A 19455-nucleotide genomic window follows, 5' to 3' on the forward strand; every position below is an offset into this window, starting at 1 on the left:
GGTCTTGTTGTACCTCATAGTCATAGTCGTAGTTACTACAGTCGTCCCTCTCTAATCCGGCACTTTCTAATCCAGCACCCTCGATAAACCAGCACAATTTTCAGTAGCCAAAATGTCCTCTTCATGCACATTGCAGCAGTAAATCAGATTAATTTTGTTAATCCAGCACCCTCCCTAATCCAGCAGATTTTCGTGGCACAAATGGTGCCGGATTATAGAGGGACCACTGTAGTTGTAGTCCACCAAACTCAAAACTCTGGCAGTTCATACTATCTTTTCTCACAGTTTGTCCTGAAAACTACACCTCGATCTTCCCCAGCTGGATAGTTTCGTTGATTCTGGCTCAGCTACTAGCTTTATTGTAGCGCGTGACACTTGGTTGTTGAAAAACTCTTTGCTAGCACTTAGTTTTTACCCTATCTTTCACGACACCGTACCGAGTGTTCGCTGTTTTCTTGAAAAGTATTCTGAGAGGATGGCGAGGCGTTATGAGGAGGGTGGCTTTAGCTTTGCCTCTGCGGGCGGCAGGTCGGCTGAAAGCTCCTCTGGCCAGACCGACGTTGGGAAGGTGAGATCTCCAGCATGCATACGTCTCCCCGTCTCCCAATGCTAATACTCAATTGTTTACTGCCCATACAATCGTACACATTTCCAATAGCTCGTAATTAATTTTAGTGCAATGCAAAATGAACATGCACAGCTTTCCACCACTGGACAGTGATATGCAGTGCCATGCATAGAGTCTGGTGTAATCCCCGGGCAAAATAAAAGAACTTGCCATTGTGGATTTGCGTTGGGTGGACACTAGCTTTCTGTTGCTCTCTGCTAAGCTGATGACTCGGTGGTTACTTTCCCCAGTTTTACGTGTATCTGATCATATGGGACAGCACAGTACTGTCTGGTGCCGAAGAACAAACCGCCTAGAATTTCACCAAGCACAGCATACTAATGTATACACGGTGACTCAGCTCTGCACACATGAAGATAAGAATGGTCTAGGCTACGAGCCCCCCGCCCAGTTGTTCGGCGACCAACAGTACTGTACGCAAGCCACCATGGACTATTTCACGGGATCTACATTAGTACCTGTGTGGTATGAGCGGCATCATCCATGATTGCCGCCGTCAATACGGTATCGCCCGGCTGGGGCGAGTTCCAGACCTGCTTGTTCACTTGTCCTGGCTCGGCGCAGTGTGAACTTTGACCTCTTTGCTGGGCGCGACACTATTCGGTACCGGCATGATCACCAAAAGGAGCCAGCCGGCTTGTACCGGGAATGCCGGTAGATGCTGCATGCTCTCCGAGGCTGTGTTCATCAGGCGGTTTCCAGGCCTGTTCGATACCGGGGTTAAAACCATGCCTGGGTTTGGAGGTTAGTGAATATGGCTGTCCCTCCAGGAACTTGCGATTCCGCGGCCGCGTTGTTTTCCGCGATTTGAACAAAAGTCCGTGATATCCGCGATATTAAAAATCATCCGCGTTATTGTAGAAAACTGTCCTTGATACTGGAAAAGCACCGCGATATTTCGAAAAGAAACCGCGATATTCGAGTCTTTCTTCGATGTTGTTTATTTCTTCAAGCTCGTCAGTAGTTTATTTGTGAGATCGACACCAGAATGGAGAAGTTTCTGGGCAAATCAGCGGCTGACAAGTCACAAAATAAGGCTCGCATCGAGTGTTGTCCGAGGATGGAGAAAAGCTGTCTTGCAAGCTCCTGTCAGGCAGTTGAACACAGTCAGCGGAGCACACGTTCTGTTTTGTCATGCATGATTTATGCTGTACGACTCGTACATCGTACACCACTACAGTACAAGTACGAAAATCGGCCGCAATTTTCGCAATATTCCCCGCAATTTGTGGCACTTTACCTCGCAACTTCTTCCGCGATATTTCCGAAATGTCTCCGCAAGTTTCTGGAGGGACAGATATGGTGTTGATCTGATGATTGACTCGATGAGAGTACCAAGGTCCATTAGTGGAGTGTCACATTATCGAGTGACTCATTTGGTGGGTCATTTGGCAATACTTCGCACGCCTGTCACCAAGCACGTACATGAGTGTGGTCTTTCCGTTAGTTCTTTCCAACCTACCCCTGCTAGTACTAGGCACCGTGTTGAAAATCAGCCGACATCAAGCGCACCTCGTTACGTGCCCGCAGCTTTGGGGTTTTGGGGATTTTCCCTTCCTGACTATCGGCGGCACCCAGCGTACTAGTATTGAGAATACTTGTAGTCCCGTACACAGCCGCAATTTCTTGTTTGTACGTCTACTATTCCATGCTACCGTCAACTTCGTGGATAATAACTTCGTGGATAATAACCTCTGATGGAGAGCCAAGGATTAAAATTCAAAAGGACGACCAAAAGTTTGCAAGTCGTTGAATGTCATGATCTCATCAGTCAGTTTTGTGCTAACTGTTGCACATTTTTGACTCAACTGTATTCTGCTAATAACCGTTATGTTGGACAAAACGGGTAACTTGTAAACTTTCGGTCCTCTTTTTGGATAATAACCTCGTGGATAATAACCTCGGATATAACAACTCCTGAATAACGACACAATCTTCAGGCATACATGACCAGTTGACTGCTGCATACTTTCAACCTGGCGAATAACGACAACTCCCGAACAACGCCACTTTCCCTATGCACCGTGATGGAGGATCGTTATTCCCAAGGCTGACTGTACTGTCGTTTTTCCCAAGGCTGACTGTACTGTCGTTATTCCACTCGGATAGGCATTGCTGTAGATCTGCACGGTAGAGACGATCAGGTGCGGTGACGCAATATCGCATGCTCTGATGGCTCGTTCACATGTGCGTCTCTCGCACGCCACTGCCTCAGTCTCATGTCGAGGTGTTTGTAAGTCTTGGGACCGCACATGTGCACAGTACTGTCGGGTGCCGAAGAACAGAGTGCCCAAGAACGACCAGGCTAGGGTTTCACCAAGCACAGCCTATCGATATAAACGCCGTGACTCAACTGCTCCCTAGTTTTTTCACCAAGCACAGCATACCAATGTATACACGGTGACTCAACTGTGTATAGACTCTGTAGTACATGAAAATAAGAAGAACGGCCTAGGCTACACGGTTGACCCCCAGTTCTTCGGCATGCAACAGTACCGTATACCATATATGCGTGTGCACCGTTCTGTAAATGTCCTCTTGGGCCGTGCTCCTACTCTTACTAACGTGAACCGGACACGCCATTTTCTCTGCTTTTAGCGTCTCTCACTCTGCAAGAAGTGTGGTGTGAGCACCTCTCTCGCAGTACATCAACATGGCTTCAGTATGGTGCGGTTTGTGTTTACTGAATGACTTCATATCAACTGTACTCTGATTACAATCTTGTTGACTGTCCTGTTCTGCTTCTCCAATGCAGGAGCTGCAAGAAATTTCTGGCATGAACCGACGGTTCACTGCCATGATTGGAAAGATTGGTGGCACGGCGGACTCTGGGTCGCTGAGAAAACAGGTGGGGATTAAGTGTTAGTCTCAGTTGGTCTGTCTGTCCATCACTCTATCTCACACACGCACTCACTCTCTCACACACACACACACGTGCACACACATCCACACACACACACACACACACACACACACACACACACACACACACACACACACACACACACACACACACACACACACACACACACACACACACACACACACTCTCTCTCTCTCACTCGAAAAATTGCTCTGCCGTGCCAAAGGTGATTCTGTGTTTCATTTGCCACGGTTGTAGTTGCATATGAGTGATGGACATACTGGTACATATGACTGTGTAATTCATGCTATATCCTGTCCACTATGTACTCACAGATCCATGAGCTGCAATCAATGTTCACACGTTCTGTCAAGTCGGCCAAGACCAGCATTACACAGCAAGTAAAGAGGTCAGTCAAGGGAAGCAGTGCAGCCTACTGTAGAACTCGTTCAGCCGCACTCACCAAGAGCAACCTTCTGACCCCTAAAATTGGCTTTAAATTGTAAAAAAATGAATTTAAAAAAAGTCCTACAGTATGTAATTAAATAATTGCAGGCTATTCCTAGTTGCGGATTTTGTCCATGTGCCTGTTGAAGTTCTACTGTGTGTGTGTGTGTGTGTGGTTGGAACTCTACCTCTCCATGTACTACGTTCTCTAGCCAGATCTTTACCGGGCTTGGAAGTGGCGACGTCAGAAGTCAAGAAATATCGACAAATAACGACTTCTGGGTACTAGTACTTGGATCCACTCTGCATATAGCGCAGTACAGTATCGTGGTAGTAGGCTCCTGGCGTTGTATGCGAGTGTAAATGTTTTGTACCAGGAGAGGGTACTCGATCGGTTGAGCCCAGTCCAGTTATTCCTGGCGGATATGTCACCATGCTGTGAAGGAAAACCACCCGAACGTGTATGGATCTATATTAGAACTGGAGTGGATCCAAAAGTCAGCGTTGGCACAACTCTGGTCTGGCCGTGACATAGCAATTCCAGTCCCTAATGTAGGTATGTGGAAGCGGTGTGACGTTTTCTTCTTCTCTTTGTGCGTGCATGTGTGCGTGTGTGTGCGTGTGTGTGTGTGCGTGTGTTTGTATGTGTGTGTGTGGGGGGGGGGGGGGGTGCATGCGTGCGTGTGTGTGTTTGTATGTGTGTGCGTATATCATGATCAGTTCTGACTCTGCGGTGAAGCTACAAGGCAATCGCTTCCTGCAGTCACTGCAGGGTGAGGTGACCGCGTTTGAAGAGTCGCTCAAGGAACTGCGCAATAAGGAGCAGAGATATCCGGCTACTAACTTTGCTTGTGAGTACAGTCAGACCTCGCATAACCGCACACATCCATTTTCCACAAACAATATCCGGATAGGCGAGGGAACTGGATAATCAAACACATACTGTATGTATGCATGACATATGCTGTAAATCGGTAACCAACAATTTTCTTCCGGATGTCGAGGGATCCGGATAAAAGAGGACCGTCTAAGCGACGTGTGACTGTAGTAGTGCAACAGTGCACGGTGTGCTCCGAAATATTACTGCGTCTTGCACACTGTACACGTGTATGATATCCCGTTGTGTATTCTACTGATGAGTATAGGCATGTATGTGTGCGGGTTTGTCTGTGTGTGTATTCATACGTTTGTGTGCATTTTTGTGTGTGTGCGCGTATTCATACGTTGTGTGTGTGGACGGGTGTGTGCGTGTGTGTGTGTGTGTGTGTGTGTGTGTGTGTGTGTGTGTGTGTGTTTATTCCACTTGCCAGCGTCGGCCTCTACCAGCAAAGGAGATTTCAGTTTTGAGTATGACGATGACCGGGGTGGCCAAGCCGGTGGTACGGCAGCAACAGATAACTTTGCCGCACAGCGCCAGGCTGATATGCAGGATATAGAGCGGCGACAAGAGGATCATGATGCGCTGATGAACCTTGAAGGGTATGCATCCACATGAATAGGGATTTTGGTGTGTATGTGTGTGTGTGTGTGTGGGGGGGGGGGGGGGGTGTTGCGTGTGTGTGTGTGTGTGTGTGTACGTGTGTGTGTGCGTGCGTCTGTGTGTGTGTGTGTGTGTGCGCTAGCACTTATGTTTACCTATGCGTGTGCTGAATATGTTGAAAGCCATTTGGCATTGAGCCGATTGACAATATAATATTATTAATGTCAGTAGAATTGGGTTCTGCCCTTGGCTGTATGCAAGCATTTTCATTTTTGTTTATCCTGCTCCTGTCTGGTATGTCTCGGTCTAAACATCCATCGACTATTGTGTCTGCTTGTGCTCTCTCGTGTTAGACAGAGGTCATGAGAATGATGAGATTACGTCATCGTTTTGTATTGAGTGACATCACCCGCAGTGCTCACTGCTCTGCCGATATGAATCGTGAATGATGATGTCTTTTGCATGCACGATGGTGTCGTTCGCATCCATGATGATGTCATTCGCATCCATGATGATGTCGTTCGCATCCATGATGATGTCGTTCGCATCATCTGTATAGCTACTGAACGGCCTTAGATAGTGCTGGTGTCACCTATATGTGTGTGTGTGTGTGTGTGTGTATTGTCGTTTGTCTGTGTTCAGCGATATGCGGGACCTTCACACAATGTTCGTTGACATGGCTGTAAGTCACATGGCAGATTTCGTTGGTGGTTCTCTCTCTCTCTCTCTCTCTCTCTCTCTCTCTCTCTCTCTCTCTCTCTCTCTCTCTCTCTCTCTCTCTCTCTCTCTCTCTCTCTCTCTCTCTCTCTCTCTCTCTCTCTCTCTCTCTCTCTCTCTCTGTGTCTCTCTATGTCTGTCTCTCTCTCTCTCTCTCTCTCTCTCTCTCTCTCTCTCTCTCTCTCTCTCTCTCTCTCTCTCTCTCTCACACACACACACACACACACACTCACTCTCTCCCTCTCTCTTTCCAGTTTCCTTGGCGTAGATCTGATTGTATACTGTTGTTTTCTCTATGTTTCCTGCTCTGCAGGCTCTTGTCAATGATCAAGGAGAGATGGTTGATCACATTGGTAAGACTACCTGATGACACCAGCGATGTCATGTGTGTCATCATGGACTCATGCCACCAGGGACTTATGACGCTGGAGGGGGTGGGGAATGGTTTATGGCGCCAGGGATTCGCAACGCCAGGGATATGCCACACTCTAGATTTATGACACCATGGACAAGTATGAAGGTCACACGTGATCAGCAGCGTGCAATTTCTTAGCTGTGGCCAGAGTGGCAAAAAAATTCACGGTTCGCGTGAGACTCGGCTGGAAACTGAGTTTTCCGCATTTTTTCCAGAGTGGCAAGCGTTCCTCAAAATTGTCCTGCTTGTTTGGGCTCCCAACGTGTTTCCACCTTGCGCCTGTGACTTGCAGCATGCTGGCCTAAATCCTGTTTTTCTTCACATGTACTGTATATCCCTGTTTATAAGTTTCACTTGATTGTAAGTCGCAGCCCATTTTCACGCCCGAGCCAAATTGTCTCAGTACATTCACATAAGTAAGAAGTCACACTCGATTACCCTTGGAGTTTAGTGTAGAAAGGTGCGACTTACGTTTTTTTCGGGGAAATACGGTACTTGTATGAGAGGTGTGCAATGAGTCAGTGGAAGCCAGTCACACACAACAAATCAGCAGCTCCTAACACATGATAGGGCAACCTAAGCACGTAAGCTTGTTATCGGGTGTGAACGTCACTACTTGTCTCGTTTAAATGCTAGTTAGTGTAAACCTGGAGACTTTTGCGACCGGTAAACGTTAGCGGTTTTTTTTGCGATGGGTGTGAAATCGCAAAAGTAAATCGGCGCGAAACGTAGTAACAAATAGTTGAAAACGCTTAGTATCAATTGACTGCGATCGAGAATATTTCCAGGTGCAGATTGGTCTGTGCTCGCAGATTGCGAACTAAAACCGGCGCAAACGATTCCCGCTTCACAGTACATGGGTGGTGACTGGCACCTAGTACGTGTCTCTGTTGATGTGTAGTCCACACACACACACTACTTCTCTCTCTCTCTCTCTCTCTCTCTCTCTCTCTCTCTCTCTCTCTCTCTCTCTCTCTCTCTCTCTCTCACCTGGTCTTGGTTGGCAAGAGCATACGTAGACCGGAGAGTCTTGTTCCTGGGAGACTGCTGTACGAGTAACTTAGACAGTATTCTCTATGCAGTTATGAAATGTTGTGCCGTGTGCGGCACTGACGCTGTGACCCTGTATGCATGTTGCCAATATTTTCTATGCCTGATGCTGCTGCTGGTCTGGCTGGTCTGGCTGCTGATGGTCTGGCTGCTGATGGTCTGGCTGCTGATGGTCTGGCTGCTGATGGTCTGGCTGCTGATGGTCTGGCTGCTGATGGTCTGGCTGCTGATGGTCTGGCTGCTGATGGTCTGGCTGCTGATGGTCTGGATGCTGATGGTCAGGCTGCTGATGGATGCTGATGTGGCTGCTGATGGATGCTGATGTGGCTGCTGCCAAGTGTGTGTAGCACTTCTCATCCAGGCTACTGTCGCCTGCATGGCTGTGCGAATGTGTTGGAGTCGACAATGTAGCCTGATCTCTCTCTCTCTCTCTCTCTCTCTCTCTCTCTCTCTCTCTCTCTCTCTCTCTCTCTCTCTCTCTCTCTCTCTCTCTTTCTTTGTTGTGTGCCATTTCCTTGCACCTATCAGAGGATAACATTGCCTCAGCGGAGATGAAAGTGGAGGCTGCTGCAGATAGCACGCGACAGGTAAGGGCAGTGTGCATCTGTAGGTGTTGTGTGTGTGTGTGTGTGTCTGTGTGTGTGTCTGTGCGCGTGTGTGTGTGTCTGTGCGTGTGCGTGAGAGACAGAGACAGACAGAGAGTGGGTGAGTGAGTGAGTGAGTGGGTGGGTGGGTGGGCGAGTTAGGGAACCATGACGACTTGACTTGCCGCCTGCTAGCAGCTTTATGTCGCTTTTTCAAATTACAGCATTGGTGGATAGGGACCCAGCAAATATGCCGGCACTAAATCAAGCATTTTAGGGTGCAACAATTACATCAGCATTATCGGTGGTTTCGCGGGAATAGCGGGATGGGAGATTATCAGCCCTGTGCTTCATGGATTGTACACTGGCCCGGAATGACTTTCCCATTCCCGCTGCAGTTTTGATCGTACGATGTAAACCAGGGTAGGAGGGAAACAGCACTGCTTTCAGTGGCAGAGTTTGAGCAGTGAACCGAGCTCCGTATCCGAAGCCAAATACGTACCTGTATTTCGTTGGCTTGTTTGGCACTCATTGTACATTTCTATGATCTTGTCATTGTGTTGTTCAGGCTGTGGAGTATCAAGGGCGTAAATGCCTGGTTATGTAATTCCCACTACCACCACCACCACCACCACCACCACCACCTCTCTCCTCCACTTTTACCAAGTCCTACATATGAGTCATAGCACCCAGGGCTCCCTTTCCAACCCCACTCCAACCCAGTCTAACCCAGCTTCAACCTAGTCAACCCCACTCCAACCCGGTCTAACCCTGGTCCATCTGGACCTAACACAATCTGCCCGCTTTGGAACCCGGCCACTGACTGTACAGGTGGGATTTTCCCTTTGTCCGGGGCTCTATGTGCGATGTCTGTGTTGTGATATTTGTACTGTCGTGTGCGACTCGTGTGTGTGTGTGTGTGTGCTTGTGTGTGTGTGTGTGTCTGTTTGTTTCTGTGTCTCTCTGTGCGTTTCTATGTTCTGTGTCTCCTCTGTGTGTCTGTATCTGTGTTTTGTGTGTCTGTGTGTGTGCCTCCGTACCAGTCCTATGAAAGCTAGTTTAGAGGTGGCTTTGTAGTGCCGGTGGTGTAATTGCAGTCTCTTTGCACTGAGACTATCAAACTGTCATTTTTTGTGTATGGCCAACATAATTGCTATGTGCTCTGCATGACATGTGCTGTTTCCTGACATCTGGTCGATTCCAGGTTTTTTGTCGCATGCTCCTACCCCCAGCACTCGTTATGCGCAGCAATGGCATAGCAAGCTCTCGGCAGCTGTATTGTAAATTTGTGTCGATTGTCGTTTCTTTCAGTGTGGAAAGTTCTGTGCTTGTGTTCGTGCATGGATCGTATGCGATCTCTCTTGCTTCGCACGCACACACACACACACACACACACACACACACCCACACACACGCGTATGGCGAACCCGGTTTGAGATGTCTGTGTAAAGATGCCCATACAGATGGGTGGCCAGGTAGCCATCGTTAAACTTTCTGCACGTTATCATGCCAAAATTACAAAAACGTTAACTTTTTGGTCGTTAAACTTTCCGGTTTTACAGTAGCTGAATCCAGTGCAGTATTCTGCATTGATTGCTGATCGTGTGTTTCTTTGTTCTGTTCTGTGCTGTGCCGTGTACAGGCTGCAACGTACCAGAGCAAGGCGCGTCGCAAGAAGGTCATGTGTGCCATCATCTTGGGAACTGTGCTGGTCGTCATCATTGTCGTAGTGGTGGTAGTCACTACGAAGAAATGATCGCAATGCCGGCCGCGCGGCGACGAATGAAGGGAGACAGGAGAGCCAGCCAATGCGTATGCACGCCAGGCAGTTGTCGCTTGGTGGAAGTGACACAGTGGTGTTTCCGGCTGCCCTGGTCGCACGAGACGTTGCGGTAATAACTTTGTGGGGGTGGTGGGTATCAGCAGTGCTCTCTCTCTGCAGTGGTGCTCTTCAGGAAATACATACTGCCTTTGCCTGTCTTTGCTTTGGGTTTCCGCCGGGAATGGTGGTGGCATGTCAGTTGGATGTAGATATTATTATTATTCTTTGCTACCGCTGTCGATAGGCAGGTCTTGATCTGCCTATCGTTGTTTGGGTTGATGGGTAGAGTGCTGGGGGTGGTTGCTTTTTAATGTTCCTATCGGCTGTGTGCTGCTGGACGAGTCTATTTTCACCAGTTTTAATCCTCATTTCTTTTTATTAATTTTTGCACATACTCATGAAACTAGGGAATTTTAGCATTTTTTTTACAATTTTTGAACTTTGACGGTGTGGTGTGACCTGTATCATTTGAAAAAGTGGAAGTGTAAGGATTAATCGTGGGGGGGGGGGGAGGGGTGTAAGCAAAATTGAGCCTGCTGTCTATCTAGAGTAACGGCAGCAGTTTCGACCCTGTTTTAGCAGGGTCGAAACAGCGGAGCACCAGCGGAGCACAGGGTTGCAAGCCAAATAGTGACAACTGGCCAGTTCAAAGCATCAAAGTCAGCGAGCAACAAACTGCCGGCGCAAACAGGGGCGTCGGATGGGATTTAGGTGAACGGTCAACCACCTGAAGTACAATTTACTCGTGGTCAATACCGTAGCGTGTCCGACGCCCCTGTCAAAGCATTAAAGTCGGAGTGCTCTGACTTCAGAAACACAGCATGAAGATAATGGGGTATGTGATTCAAGTCACTAGGCAGCCAGCTGTCTGGAGATTGGAGCATGTTTTGACCAAAAAAAAAAAAGTTGCTTCGATATGTAGAGCACAGCTTGCAGGTAGAGTTTGATTAAAACTGCGGCAGGGGTAGGTGAAGAATAACACTATATTCTGGTAGATTACCTTCCGAGTTATCGATGTCGATACTACAAGTTTACTGAGTACACTCACTGCACAGCTGGATCATGGAACACGAGGAGCAATAGTAACGGGTAATGCGATAACGTCAAATCCGCCATATATAGGAGCCAGTTGGGGTGGCAAAATGCTCAAAGCGCGTACAGAAACCCCATATATAGAAGAATTTGGGGTGGCAAACGTACTATATGACGTGTATCGCATAACCTGTATAGCATGTGGACAATTTGGGGTCCTAATTCTGTACAATGTATTGTGAAGTATGATATGAAAGGTTGTTATGAAGCAAGCATTGCATTACTATGGCTAACTGAAGTTCTATTGCATTGCATGGTGTGGCAAAAGAAATGCCTGGATTGGCCGAACTGGAGTTGAAACAGCTCGGAACGCTTTTAACTATACTTACCTGGAAATGAAATAGTCGGCTACCCATTGAGCGAGCGCCATGAAGAGCAAGGTCTGAAATTTTGCTTGAAATTCCTGCCGGGAACTTGTGCATCTGTGACAACTGTGCCGGCAGTGGTAGATGGCAGTCTTGGGTTATCGGGAAGGCTCCACTCTCAGTGCGGTGAACGCAGCAACATCCACATGTCTACTTGAGCATCATTGGTTATGAAGACTAAAACAAGACGTGACAGACCACATAAAATAATGACTGAGAACACGAAAGAAAGAAGAAAACTGACATACACAGTATTAAACACACACGCTCACAGAAACACCCGCACACAGACACGGGCACATGTTTACGTACGCACAGAGTCGGACACACGACTGAATGATATACAGTCACAGAGCCGGACACACACACACACACACACACACACACACACACACACACACACACACACAGAGTTCAATAACTGACGGTTCCAACCGAGACAGTTGTGACTTCAGTATAGAACCCGTACATGGCAAAGGAATTATATCAAGGCTGGTCTGAGATCTATCGTCACCACTAATCTATCAACAGTAAGTTTTCCAGAGCAGGTAAAATCTCCTGGCCCCAGAAATACGATGAATAATGTAGAGCCGGGTGCTGCGATGTCCCAGCACTGCACAGACTGTTCATCGCACTGGAACGCGGCACTACGGCGACTTTCTCTGGCCAGAACAGTGACTCAGTAAACTGTACACAGACGCCTGGCACACTGCTCAAATAGTGTACAGTCGGACCTCGCAAAAAATATCCGGATAGGCGAAGGAGCCGGATAATCGAACACCGGTTATGTTGGATGCATCACGTATGCTGTAAATCTGTAACCAGCTGTTTTCTTCCGGATGGCAAGGGATTTGGATAAAAGAGGACCGGATAAGCGCGGTCTGACTGTAGTCACGACTGGGAATTCCGCAGGGCAATCGCGGCGCTATCAATCAGCTACGGTTTCCAGATCCTAAGTCCGCTTTCTCAAGGACTTTGGATTGCTTTTTTGTTGTTGTACATGATGCATCATGCACATACATCGTCTTTGAAGTTTGAGCATATTTCTTGTGAAATTTAGGCAGCACACTGCGTCAAACACCCACACTCCGATATCAGATCAGAGTTGCACACACAGGGTTGTGGACTCTAGTTTGCTGTGCCTTGCACACACACGAAAAACAACACACACACACACACACACACACACACACACACACACACACACACACACATACACACACATACACACACATGCACGCACGCATGCACACACACATACGCATGCACATGCACACACATCCCACAATTCCAAAGTAATGTACTTACCTTACACGAGCAGGGCAGCGCAAGTCCATTTCTTTTTTTCTTCTTTTTTTTGGTCCGAAGAGTGTGCGTCCTTCCACAGCCTTATACACTCAACTCCTGATACAGTATAACGAACACCAATGTGCAGGAGAATTTGTTCCTGATAGCCGAAGTTTGTTATAACAGAAACTCACTTACACTGTGTATTCAAACTGGGACGTGGACAACTGGTCGCTATACGCGAGTTCGTTATAAGCGGAGTCGACTGTACATGTACACTACATTGGGACAGGGTGACAAGGCATGCAGCATGATCCACACCATAATACGTAGTGTTGGCAGCATGAAAACCACCAGTCACGGTTACTTGGACGGGAATCTAACACTGGGGCTCTGTTTGCACTCGAGAGGCCGGTGTGTTCTCCCAAGACGTTCTAGAATACAGGTTAACGGCTGAAAGCGTGTACGGTACATTCATCCAAAACTGGCGCCCTAACGTTTTAGTTTCTCTGACATGACACAGAGTGGTTCAATGTAGTGAAAACAACTGCACGCCGCCCTGCATTGCGCTGCCTGTGCAAGTCTTCCAGGACATAATTGAAGTTAAGAAAAATTGTCACCAAATTACCAGAAGGAGGGTTTTAACTCAAAATTGAAACATTCAAGGGGAGTTTCAACTTCAACATGCAGAATAGCTTGGGCTGAATGGACTGTATATTCTTCTCTCACATACCTAGTTCTCGATTAGCCTGCCATCGATCTTAAGACCCTCCGTGTGTCCCTTCCTCACAAACTGCAAAGATGCAAGGAGACACAGTTTATGTATATTTGCCACTCACATCTACCATGGGTAGGTAAAGCAATGCTGCATAGCAGAAATTATCTTGTAGAATACACTATCCACCTTAGACCCCCTCCCTCGTTCATTTGAAACTGATATGCACTTGGAACAAACCCAACAGCGGGTGCCCATAAATCTCCTTCTGTGTTGGAATTTCAGAACAGCTGGAGTTTATTCATATCCATGTTCTAGCACAATGCTTAGTTTCCTTTGTCTTGCAAAAATATCGATAATAAAATACAGTGCGTACAGCTGACAACAGGAGGTTGCAATGACAGAATATGGGTACAGTGGAGATCGGATATAACCACATTGCATATAACGACAGATTGAGTTAAGCAACACAATTCTGTTGCTCAAGTCGTTTAGTAAGTCCTTTGTGAAGATCGAATATAGTGACATTTTGTTCTCTCCGGAAGGAGTGTCGTTATATCCAATCTCCACTGTTTTAGCTTACCTCCACCAGGAGAGAGAACCTTGATGTGCCCAGAAGGTAGGGTGCGCTTCTTTGAAGTATCGTGGTGTTGGCCTCGCACTTGGTCAGGTTGGGATCTAGAGAAAAAATCACATCCTTCAACGCATGCACGCACAGTACCACACACACACCGTACCACACGCACACACGCACGCACTCACACGTGCATGTATGCACATATGCCTGCCCACATGCATACACACACAAATGCAGGCACACACGCAAAACCTACCCACGAACGCATACGCACAAACTCCATTATGTTAGCGAAGGAAATAGGCACAGTACTCCACTGACCATCACACACCGACACAGTAATACTCCACCTTAATGGCTCCACGGGATCAGCAGGCATACATATCTCCATGGCATATCTATCAAACTCCAGTACTCCAGGAGTATGCGTTCACAGTTTCTGTGGGAGGATGGGTGGGTGGCACAATGCGTGTTCTGCACCACACACTCATCCCCCTCCCCCAAGTTTCTGCCAGCCGACAACAACCACAGATGGTCGTCATCCTTGGCATTCGGTGGCATGACTAGTTGGTTATAGGGGAGGAGGGAAGCATACACTAAGGCAGTGTAGCTTCTGTACGGTTGGAAGTCATTCACGTTGAGTGAATACAGCCAAACTAGTGTCCGAGAAATCCAATCGGTGGTCCTCTTCAGGTAGCAGTTTGCCAGCTGAACATCACACGAACTAACGTTATCTGACAGAGCAACCACTGTAGTTGCTAGTTCGAGCTGGGCTGAGCTGTGAGCTGAGAGCTGTGGGTTGAGCTGTGAGCTGAGCTGCGGGCTGAGCTGAAAGCTCATCTGTGGGCTGAGCTGTGGGCCGAGCTGTGGGCTGAGCTGTGGGCTGAGCTGAGCTGTGGACTGAGCTGTGAGCTGTGGATAGCATACCTGTGGTCCACACCTCTGTAACAGCCTTGGACAAAGCCGCAACCAGTGGCGGGACTTCGTGGTGACTTCAGGTAGGATTTGGGCTGGATACAAAAGGCAAAGTGCAAACTCCCGCTGTACGGCTATAGTGAAGTGCTTGGACCGGGCCTTGAGAGCCGTCCGATAGGTGATGTCCAGAACAATGTGAACAGAGTGCGGTGCGACCCCCTGATGCTGGTCGAGGGAAATGCTGAGAACGTTATGAAGTAATCTTCTATTTGCACTGGTGCTATTCCCGGCTTACAGTTGACCATGCTGATGCAGCCAAGACTTTGAGAGCAGGACCTGAAGAATCAAAGAAAGAGAAGGCAAAGTGCACCCATTCACACACATGCAAAGGTGCACACACATGAACATACACACGCACACACACACGTACATGCGCATACACACACACATACACACAACATGCCCAAACACACACATGCACACACAAAGTATAACGTACTTAGTGTTTGACCCAACATGTGTCAGAGAGTGTTTGTAGCATGCTTGCAGTAGCCAAGCAATGTCAGAGAACATAGGTCTAGCACAAAACCGTCATGTATGCTAAAAGAGCAAGTAAAGGAAGCAATTGAAGTCTACAAATTTCATCATTATCTCTATTATCAATTAACAGTACCTTTTCAGGATGCCGTTTGGCACCGAGACAAAAAGCATTCAGCTGAGTGTATCTGCCGTGCAAGCGTTCTCGCCCACTCAGCCATCATGGACATATCAACTGCCCGGGTGGTGAATGATGCCCGTGTTTAGGATTGCATGTTTCCTGGCAAGTCCACTATGCAGCACAGCCGGCAGTAGGGATAAGCAGGAGAAAGGGTAAAAGCAAAAAAACAAAAACAGTGCATGCATGCTCAGTTCATAAGTCCACTGTGTAACACTGTGTAGCACTGTGTCTGTGAGCGATGTCCAGCACAGTAGGCAGTAGGGCTGAACAGGAGAACGGGTAAAAGCAACACAAAAAGACAGTGCATGCATGCTCAGTTCAGATTGGGCTGATTCGGCCAGAAAGCCAAACAGAAGCAAGAACTAGAGACTGTCAATGCTCCTTTGACTTTTGCCTGCTATGGCTTACCCGTGCGAGTTGTTGCCGCAGATGCCATGGAGGAAATTGCGACATCAGGAGCAGCAAATGATGACATCATAGAAGCAACAGATGAGGACATCACAGAAGCAGCAGACGATGACAGAAGCAGCAGATGATGACATCATGGGAGCAGCAGGTGATGACGTCATAGCCATACCAGGTGAATCTGGAGCAGTTGTAGGTAATGTCCTGAAGCTCCATTGGGACGTACACCACCTCCATGCCTGCTCATTCCTCCAATCTCCTGTGCCGCAGTCTTCATCATAGTTCTCTACATGCATGCAGGGCTCACACAATGGAACAAACAGGAGACAAACGTCTCAGAAAGCATGCTCGCAACGCTTTTTTAACACACCCCAAAAGCCATACCCCACCGCAGCCCTCCCCATCTGAAACGGAAAAGCAAACTTTAGTAGAGAAAAGGCATTTGTTACCTGCAAGAGGTGTGTTAGTGACCTGTGAGAGAGGAATGGTTAGTGACCTATATGGAGACTAAGGAGAGTGACCTGTGGGAGAGAAAGATTAGTGACCGGTGACTGAGAGAGGAATGGTTAGTGGCTTGTTTGCAATGATGTGAAATCAATATTTGAACTCAAAAATCAAATGTTGGTGGGTCCCCCTAACAGGTTACAACATGCGAAGCCATGGTTTGTAGCTGCCCTCCCTTGCATTCATCTAGTGTTAGCTAGCTAGGCGGTATGGCGGCTGGCTATAGTCCTGATGGATCCCACCTCCACCCCTGGAGTGCAAGAGAGGCCAGTGCAACCAGGCCTCAGACGCATACATCGGGACAAATGAAAACTACGCAACATGAAAAAGATGAATAAAGGAAACATGTATTAGTGACACAAGAAATCAAATACTCACTGAAATGACCAGACAATCCATACTAACATGTGCAGAATGCACAGAGCACGATTTTGTTTTTGGGGATTTGCACGATTTGGTTTGGGATTTTTTTCCCGATGTGCTTGTGTATCCCTGTTCCGACACTGACGAGTGTCTTTTTTAGAAATAGTAAAAAGAGAACATGTTGTGTTCCTAGGCTAGGTTCACTCCTATAGGGAACGCCAGTTTGGGTTCACCTTGCCTTACCGGTGAGGAGGCTCTGCACTGTCGACATAGTGCAGCGGCCACTACACAACCATGACATCTTGTTGTCCAGCGCAGACGGCAGGCGATGAAAAATATTTTTTCGCGGGCGGAATCCGCAGGGGAGAGTACTATAAGAGCCTCGTCTTGATGTCCATCGATGATCGCAATTGAAGAAAAAAGGGGGGGGGGGGGCACGCACCATCGCCAGTTTTTTTTGGTCACATGTCTTTGTACGAGTTGACCCCCGACAACCAAAGACTCGGACAAACACGCCCACACCACCACCACCCTAACAATGCATACATTTAAAATAGCTTAGCAGACGACACCCACGACTCAGGCCACATCACACATACACACATACATAAATTTAACCCAGATAATCCAATTTTCTTAGTTACTCCCCACTTAGAATTAAAAAGAGAACTCCCACTTAACATATCTCATCGACCAAGCCACGGGTTTTGCTGCATCAAGCGGACAACACAATCTTAGCGCAATCAACACCACCAGTCCAACAGGTACCCTGATACCACCACACATACATGTCAAGCAAACGTCACCTGACCACACACTCACTACACCAGACACTGACAATTATGTGTTCTGTCAATATAGTTATGTTCCATCACCGTTGAACCAGAATATGTTTCCAAATCCTGCAACTGAATGTGTTGACAACCGATGATACTCCCAGCATCAGTCTCATAATTATATGGTCTTGCACTTGACTTATTCCACAATTTCGAGTTACTGCAAGGTAAGGATCCAACAAATGAAAGCATGTCTTGGCCTGCTTGGATGTCTGTCCAAGTCTTGTTTGGATTAGGCGTCTCTGTTCTTGCCTCGTCTTGCCTTGAGAACTTTGGTGATAATCCGGGTGTCCTTTCATAATCTGGCCAGCAAATCTGCAAGCATCTAGAAAGCAGTACTAGTTATTCTGCACATCAAATACTGCCTCCGTCTCCATGGGGACTTGCAGAAAACAGCCTTCACCTCTTGTCTTGGCATGTCTTGGCGGTCTCATTTTGGCTTATATTGGTGTCTTGTCTTGTCATGGTGGGTCTACTTCGCTTCCAACATGTGGCCCGAGACCACCACACATACATGTCAAGCAAACATACCGCACACTCACTACACAGGACACACACTACATGTTCTGTCAATTATGTTCTGTCAATATGTGTTCTGTCAATATGTGTTCCGTCATCGTTGAACCAGTAGATCTCAAATTCTGCAACTGGATGTGTTCACAACTGATGATGTTCCCAGCACCATTCTCATATCCACACTGATACAGCCAGCTTTAACCTTAATGGTCCTGCCCTTGACTTGCTCCACAATTTCCTGCCACTGCAAGGGCATAAGGATCCAACAAATGAAAGCATGTCTTGGCCTACTTGGACTTGCTTTGTCTGTTCAAAGTCTTGCCTTGGCTTGGGCGTCTCTGTTCTTGCCTCTTCTTGTCTTGAGAACTTTGGTGATAATCCGGGTGTCCTACAGTATCTGATTTCATCATCTGGCCAGCAAATCTGCAAGCATCTAGCAGTACTAGTTATTCTGCACATCAAAATTGATACTACCTCCGTCTCCATGGGGACTTGCAGAAAACAGCCTTCACCTCTTGTCTTGTCTTGATTTGGCTTGGTTTGTCTTGACTTATATTGACTGTCTTGTCACTTGCTTGACTTGGCCGCTTGGTTTGAAGTTTGCAGCTAGTCTGACTGTGGGTATGTGAGTATCATTTCTACAGTATCTGATTTCAGCATATGGTTTCTGTGACGTCATCTGGCCAGCTAGCCGAAAGAGTCAAGGAAGCAGTACTAGTTTATCTGCGCATCAAATACTATCCCCACTGGGACTTTCAGAAAACTGTCTTCACCTCTCGGCTGGTCTGGTTTGGCTTGGGAAGTTTGGAGCTAGTTTTTGTGTGGTGTGAGTATGTACTCCAGTATCTGTTTTCAGAATCTGTTTTCAGTATCTGTTTTCAGTATCTATTTTCAGTATCTATTTTCAGTATCTGTTTTCAGTATCTGTTTTCAGTACTGGTTTCAGTGATACCGTTTCTCCAGAAAAGCTGAAAGAATCTAGGAAGCAGTACTAGTTATTCTGCACATAAAATACTATCTCGATCTCCATGGGGACTTGCAGCAACCTTCACCTGTTGTCTTGGCTTTCTCGACGTGTTGTGTGGTGTCTTGCATTGGCTTGTTTTGGCCTGTCTTGGCTTGTCTTGTCCGGGCTTGGCCTTGCATGGTTTGAGAA

At 47.3% G+C, this 19455-nt stretch overlaps 1 protein-coding gene across 1 annotated transcript; it reads left to right on the forward strand.

Annotated features, from left to right (window-relative positions):
• Positions 1-77: 77 nt before the first annotated feature.
• On the forward strand, positions 78-10473 carry LOC135828136 (syntaxin-7-like). The gene is made up of 9 exons (XM_065340568.1): positions 78-568; positions 3384-3476; positions 3827-3900; positions 4659-4789; positions 5249-5417; positions 6061-6100; positions 6449-6488; positions 8129-8187; positions 9827-10473. The coding sequence occupies exons 1-9, from the start codon at positions 476-478 to the stop codon at positions 9938-9940; spliced, it is 813 nt and encodes a 270-aa protein (XP_065196640.1). The 5' UTR covers positions 78-475; the 3' UTR covers positions 9941-10473.
• Positions 10474-19455: the final 8982 nt, after the last annotated feature.

This window comes from Sycon ciliatum, chromosome 12 (genome assembly GCF_964019385.1).
Source record: "Sycon ciliatum chromosome 12, ocSycCili1.1, whole genome shotgun sequence".
In the NCBI taxonomy this organism is placed as follows: domain Eukaryota; kingdom Metazoa; phylum Porifera; class Calcarea; order Leucosolenida; family Sycettidae; genus Sycon; species Sycon ciliatum.